Raw genomic sequence first — 7839 nt, forward strand, 5'->3', positions numbered from 1 at the left:
GTCTTTTAAAACTTTTGAAATTTATTAGAATTCATCTAGAGAATACACATCCTTCTAAACATATGATATACAGGGTGTCCCACAAAACATATGATATACAGGGTGTCCCACAAAACTTGAAGATTGAACATCTTTATTGATCAATAGAAGTAAAATTCATCTGTTAAACTACTTTTATATTTAGTTAGGATTCTGCAAACAATTATCACAAAATTCCTCTACTCATTACATTTCCAGAATGTGATCCACCTTTTTACACTTTTTATTTTACCGGAAATGTTAAGAATTTTATTCAGATTTAAATTTACTAATTTAAACCAAAATTTTATAAACCTGAACGAAAATATCTCAAGTAATTTTAAAAGTGCAAAAAAATGCAGACAAATGCCAGGACCATGTGTGTTTGTTATTGTTATTTGAGAATTTTACTTCTAATATTAGATTGACGAATGAATGCCGCAACTAAATACAAAGATCAAAGACAATATTTAAACCCTGCAATTATGCTAAAATTCTTGATTTGGTTGTGCATGCAAGCTTTTCCCTTTTATCGTATTTGTAGCCATTTACAATTACGATTAAAGTTTTGAAAATTCATAAATCTTGAAACAGAACTATTTCAAATTTTCTAGGTTTAAAAGTATTCAATGTTGATCATTCTTATATGCTTCTCTGCAGTAGAAATGCGCAAGTTTCACTTTTGTAGTGAACCTACAATTGAAAATAATCAATTTTCAAAATTATAAACATTGATATAAAAAAAACGAGTATTGGCATGTTTGATGGAGGGTCACTTAAAATAATGCTTACATTTCCTTTAAAGGGAGTGTTCAATTTCATAATATTTTGGTTTGGTTTTTTAAAAAATAATATTTCGAACATTCCTGGAAAATATGAAAATGTCGTCTTCATGATCAAAAATCCTCGAAACAAGAATAAATGTTTTTAAAATTAACTATCAGATCATGACAAATAAAAAATATTATGAAATATCATGAAATTACGCTTACAGTTCCTTTAAGGTTGTATAATTGCCTAGGGAAAAGATGTGAACTTATGGTTTTGATGTGAAGCAAGCTAACAGGGTCGGTACACGACCAACCTTTACTCTCAAGGCAGGGCTTGTTGTACACAATCTTCATAATCTGTACAGTACAAGGATTATTATGTGTACATGATCTTCATAATCTGTGCAGTACAAGGATTATTGTCTGTGCATGATCTTCATAATCTGTACAGTACAAGGATTATTGTGGGTACATGATATTCATTATATGTACAGTACAAGGATTATTGTGTGTACATGATCTTCATAATCTGTACAGTACAAGGATTATTGTGGGTACATGATCTTCATAATATGTACAGTACAAGGATTATTGTGTGTACATGATCTTCATAATCTGTACAGTTCAAGGATTATTGTGTGTACACAATCTTCATAGTCTGTACAGTACAAGAATTATAACAAAAATAATAAAGTGAAGAAATATGAATCTTTAGAATAATAGTTTTGAATTTTTTCTCAAAGTTTCATGAAATCTCTTCAAAGTCTGATAACTGTAAAAGTCTTAAAAAACGAACGAAACTAAATGCCCATCACTATATATGTACAACATCATGTATCTGGATCCTTATTTATGTACAACATCATATATCTGGATCCTTATTTATGTACATCATATATCTGGATCCTTATTTATGTACAACATCATGTACATGGATCATTATTTATGTACAACATCATGTACATGGATCATTATTTATGTAGAATATCATATATCTGGATCCTTATTTATGTACATCATCATGTATCTGGATCCTTATTGATATACAACATCATATATCTGGATCCTTATATATGTACAACATCATGTATTTGTATCCTTATTTATGTACAGCATCATGTATCTGGATTCTTATTTATGTACAACATCATGTACATGGATCAATATTTATGTACAACATTATGTACCTTGATCCTCATTTATGTACAACATCATATACATGGATAATTATTTATGCACAACACCGTGTATCTGGATCCTTATGTATGTATCACATAATGTATCTGGATCCACATTGATATACAACATCATATATCGGGATCTTTATTTATATACAATTTCATGTATCTGATTCCTTATTTATGTAAAATATCATGTACCTGGATCCGTATTTATGTAAAACATCATGCATGTGGATCCTTATTTATGTACAACACCGTGTATCTGGATCCTTATTTATGTACAACAATCCAAGATGATCCACAACATACAATCTGTCCGTCTTGTTAGAAACATAGATACCATGCGCTAAACATTTTATTAGAACTTTTTTGAATACAGTTCTATTTTCGTTGATAAATGTCAAAATAAACCTGAAGGATGTAACTTCAAATTTTCTCTGAGTAAATCTGTGCTCTTTTTGCCGGCAACTAGCTATTGAAAATGGCTGCCAGAGCCGATACTAGCGCCTTCTGATCCCCTAGCGGTTGGTTGAATTTGCAAGGCGCCAAATTCAAATATCTCAGAGATAAAGTTCATATTATCAACTCTCTAAAATTAATTCAAGAGATTGTTCTTTGGCTATAATTTAGATTTTTTTTAACAACTTTTGTTTTTATCAAGCAGTTTAAAAATCTATCTCTAGACTACTAACCGTGCATAACTGTATAAGGAGAGTTCTGTACATAGATCTGCTGAGGCTCTGCCTCCTGTCCCTTCTTTATATCCAGGATATATATACCACCTTAACAATTTAAAGGGATAGTTTGAGATATTTAGAGAAGCTTTAGTTAAATGAGATCGTTTTCAATACTTTAATTTAAAGTGCATGTTTACAATACTTAGAGTAAGCCTTTGTTTAAAGGGATAGTTTGCTAAACTTTGAGTAAATCCTAAAAAGGCCTGGATTTGAGTAGATTTGCGATTCTTAAAGTAAGCCTTTGCATAAAGGTATTCTAGCGATACTTTGAGTAAGCTTTCTTTAATAGAAATTGTTTGCGATACTGAGAGTAATCCTCTGTATAATGAGATTTTGCAATACTTGTATTTAAAGGATAGTATCCGATACTTGAGTAATCCTCCGCTTAATGAGATTTTGCAATACTTGTATTTAAAGGATAATATCCGATGCTTCAGTAATCCTCCGCCTAATGAGATTTTGCAATACTTGTATTTAAAGGATAGTATCCGATACTTGAGTAATCCTCCGCCTAATTAGATTTTGCATTACTTGTATTTAAAGGATAGTATCCGATACTTGAGTAATCCTCCGCTTAATGAGATTTTGAAATACTTGTATTTAAAGGATAATATCCGATGCTTGAGTAATCCTCCGCCTAATGAGATTTTGCAATACTTGTATTTAAAGGATAATATCCGATACTTGAGTAATCCTCTGCTTAATGAGATTTTGCAATACTTGTATTTAAAGGATAGTATCCGATACTTGAGTAATCCTCCGCTTAATAAGATAGAGTAACAAGAGATTGCTTTTTTTTCTTAGAGTAACCCTTCGTCTAAAGAAATTGTTTGCCACGATGCTTAGAGTAAAAAACAGGGGAAGGGTGGCAGGGGAAGGGTGGCAGGGGAAGGGTGGCAGGGGAAAGGTGGCAGGGGAAGGGTGGCAGGGGAAGGGAGGTTTACCTGGTTGAGCTGAAGCTGATCCATGTTTAAAGCACTGATCTAGGTTTCCACTAGAACCAATAAAAAGAACTGAAAACTTTCCTAAATAATATTTTATAATTTTCTCTTTTTGCATGAAAATTCATCCTAAGGAAAAATAACAAAAATTGGAAGGAGAAGTCAAGGTCATTTTGATTTCCCTTTAATTTAAGAGTTTCATCAACGATTCACACAATAAATTAATACTATAGCCACCATCATGGCTACTGTAGAAATCCACAATCAACGAATTGTAAATTTCACAAAAAAAATATTTTCTAATATTTACTAGAAAAAATCAACGTTGTGAATCGATTATGTAGCTCTATAATGAACTTTAAATAAGTGAAAATTATATTGCCGCACTTGGTGTTGTTATAAATCGGTTTGGTTTTAAAAACCTTCAAGATTTCAAAAACGTATTCTGTTCAAGTTTTCTATTAATAAATATTTTTATCTTTACAAACGGAAAAGGATCCAAATACGTGATCCTTATGATTGTTTTCGGAGCGTTTTTGGTTAGTTTTTTAATTAAAAAAAAAAAACATTTGATTTTTTTACACTATGAAAAATTTTGACACTGAAACAAAATATTTTCAAAAAACGAACCAAAAACGATACGTAAAAAGATGTTTATAAAACGAACCAAAAAAATCTTTAAAAAATGTTTATAAAAACGAACCAAAAACGATACGTAAAAAGATGTTTATAAAACGAACCAAACAAATTCTTAAAAAAATGTTTATAAAAACGAACCAAAAATGATACGTATTAAGATGTTTATAATACGAACCAAAAAAATTCTTTATAAAATGTTTATAAAAACGAACCAAAAACAATCCATAAAAAAATGTTTATAAAAACGAACCAAAAACGATCCATAAAAAGATGTTTATAAAACGAACCAAAAAAATTCTTTAAAAAAATGTTTATAAAAACGAACCAAAAACAATCCATGAATAAATGCTTATAAAAACGAACCAAAACAATCATTAAAAAATGTTTATAAAAACGAACTAGAAACAATCCGAAAAAAAATGTTTATGAAAACGAACCAAACCCTAGAAACCAGAAGATGTCCTTAGGACGTCATTCATGAGGACGTCAATAATTACCAATGGGACGTCCGGCGACGTCGTATTTTAGGTGTTGAGGACGTGTTGAGGACGTTTAACGCAAGGATTCTTACGTCCTCACAACCTAATTTTCGAAGTCGAAATGACGTCACTTTGGACGTCCAAATGACCAAACTTTTGACGTCCAAATGACCAAACTTTTGACGTCCAAAAGACCAAACTTTTGACGTCCAAATGACCAAAGTTTTGACGTCCAAATCACCAAACTAGATGTTTATTCATCCTATTTATTAACCACTGAGCAGAGCTTAATTTATTTTATTAGTACTGCTACACTTATAAAAACGAACCAAAAACAATCTCTAAAAATATGTTTATAAAAACAAACCAAAAAAATTCTTTAAAAAATGTTTTAAAAAACGAACCAAAAACGATCCATAAAAAATGTTTATAAAAACGAACCAAAAACAACCCTTAAAAAATGTTTATAAAAACTAACCAAAAATAATCCGTAAAAAAAATGTTTATAAAAACAAACTAAAAATGATCCGTAACAAAATATAAAACGAACCAAAAACAATCCGTAAAAAAAATGTTTATAAAAACGAACCAAAAACGATTCTTAAAAAAATGTTTAAAAAAACGATCCAAAAAAGAACCAACATAAGGCACATCACTGACCACACTATTAAAAAAAGTTTGCTTTTCCGAATTTGTTAATTAAGTTCTCCGCTCTAACTTACCTAGAGCCATGTCTTCATTTCCCATCATCTCACCCTAGAATATAATTATGTTAACATGCTCCTTTTAAATTTATATTTCTCAATAGAAGATTAAATAGTAAACAGTCCCTTTATATTTCTCAATAGAAGATTAAATAGTAAACACTCCCTTTAAGTTTCTCAATAGAAGATTAAATAGTAAACAATCCCGTTATATTTCTTAATACAAGATTAAATAGTAAACACTCCCTTTAAGTATCATATTTATCAATAGAAGAATAAATAGTAAACAGTCCCTTTAAGTTTCTCAATAGAAGATTACATAGTAAACAATCCCTTTAAGTTTCTCAATAGAAGATTAAATAGTAAACAATCCCTTTAAGTTTCTCAATAGAAGATTAAATAGTAAACAATCCCTTTAAGTTTCTCAATAGAAGATTAAATAGTAAACAATCCNCTGTACACTGTACAATGTACTATTCTGTACACTGAACACTGTACTGTACTGTACACTGTACACTGTACCTTCAACTTACAGTTACCATCATTATATTGAGAAGGAAATACGTCAAACATTTTCTTAATTCTGGCAAACAAAATTATTATTATTAATATTAATTATTATTATTATTAGTAAATAGTATTATTATTGTTATTATTATTATTGTTACTGTTACTGTTATTGTTGTAACTGTTATTGTTACTGTTATTGTTGTTACTGGGATCATTGGTATCACTTTCATTATTATTATCGTTAAATTATAATTTAAACATTATTTTTGTGGTGTTTTTCCCCATAAAATCTACCTGTACGACCTGTCAGCAATCACTGCTAGTATAACAATTAAAATGAATCTGTTCACGCTCATTTTCATTTATAAGTTGCTAAATCTATGTGTGTAAACTAAAGGACAATAGAATACAAGGAGGGGGCCGGTAGCATTTCCGTACATTTTGCTATCACGTTTTTGGACTGCTGAAGAACTAGTTTCTGCGTAACAACAATAATAAAGATTGTAAACAATAACACAAATGATAAACAGACATCTGTCGAAACTTCATCTAACGCCAAACATCTGGCATCTCTGGCGTTAGATGAAGTTTCACTGTTTACTAAATCCTGTTTTTTTACATTAGATCGACTGCCTTTGCTATTGTTGTTACGCAGTGTACGGAAAACCTATCGCCCCCTCCTTGTATTCTATATTTCTTTGACTCAAGGACCTTGAGTAAACTATAACTAGCAGGGTTGCCAAGACAAAATTTTAGACCACAGCCAAGTTTTTTTTTACAGCCATTTCATAGCAATTTTATTAAAACTTAAAATCCACCTATTTCAGTGGGTTTTTACCCCTACTAGATGATCATGTGGGATAGCTATTTACTGAATTTTATAGAAACAGCGCTGTTTCTAAAGTCATTTTATTATAAACTAATTATTTATTTCAATTTTAACTGGTTTACAAATCTATCTCTCTATGGAAAACTATTTCTCAAGATTGAAGATTGTCACCAATAAATCGGTGATTGACAATAAAGTTTGCTGCTTTTAAAAGCATAATTTTGAATGAAATTAAAATATTTTTTGATAAATCTTCTCTGCATTTAATTAAATGTCCACTCAAGTAATTTGCGCTAATGCAATGCCCGTGTACACTGTACACTGATAATCTGTTCTTCAAGACATTGTAATGTATACATTTGAATTTGAAACTATAGCTTTTATCGAAAAAAAAAAAATTTCATACGTTTTTCTTAAACTGCAACATACAGACTTAAATACTATATAGCTGATAGATTAGGGATATTTTTGAATGTTTGGTTCACAGCCACTTTACAGCCATAAAGCCACCAGATTTGTTTCACAGCCATTAATATTTTTTAAAACCACATTCGAGAAGTTTGGCAATCCTGAAAACTAGAACAGAATGTACACTAAACACCTTTTTGTTCTCAATCTGTGTACACAATAACCTGGATTTATACTCTACTACTACAGAAAATTAAGGACTGTGTGGATAGTGTAGACTGTGGACCTACTAATGCAAGGAAAGTTAAATGCGGTCACGTATACTCTGCGTACATATTGAAACCAATTCTCTCTGGGCGGAATTTTTAAACAAGAATAGATGTATCAGTGTTCGGCTATACTGTTAGAAAAACCCCCTTACAATCAACAGTATTTAGTTCACGCACCAAGCCATGAAGATCCGTTGTAATATATCAACGATAATTCTGCTTGATATCAATTTACGGCCTGTACGCTAAATTCTAATTACATTCACTTGAATTCTACTTACTTCAATCATCAGAAATCGAAGCAAGCATAATCCTGCTTACTTTAATTACAGTGATCCGGCGTTCAGACACGTA

At 30.7% G+C, this 7839-nt stretch overlaps 1 protein-coding gene across 1 annotated transcript; it reads right to left on the minus strand.

Moving 5' to 3' along the window:
• Nucleotides 1-2224: 2224 nt before the first annotated feature.
• On the minus strand, nucleotides 2225-6501 carry LOC111717470 (uncharacterized; the record flags this gene model as incomplete). Its single annotated transcript, XM_023492971.1, has 6 exons — nucleotides 6274-6501; nucleotides 5992-6052; nucleotides 5488-5521; nucleotides 3651-3731; nucleotides 2662-2751; nucleotides 2225-2315 (listed from the first exon to the last, which is right to left on the minus strand). Coding segments are annotated over exons 1-6 (425 nt in total), but the record flags the coding sequence as incomplete, so codon positions are not given.
• Between the last annotated feature and the right edge of the window lie 1338 nt (nucleotides 6502-7839).

The sequence above is a fragment of the Eurytemora carolleeae genome, unplaced genomic scaffold, assembly GCF_000591075.1.
Source record: "Eurytemora carolleeae unplaced genomic scaffold, Eaff_2.0 scaffold2632, whole genome shotgun sequence".
Classification (NCBI taxonomy): Eukaryota; Metazoa; Arthropoda; class Copepoda; order Calanoida; family Temoridae; genus Eurytemora; species Eurytemora carolleeae.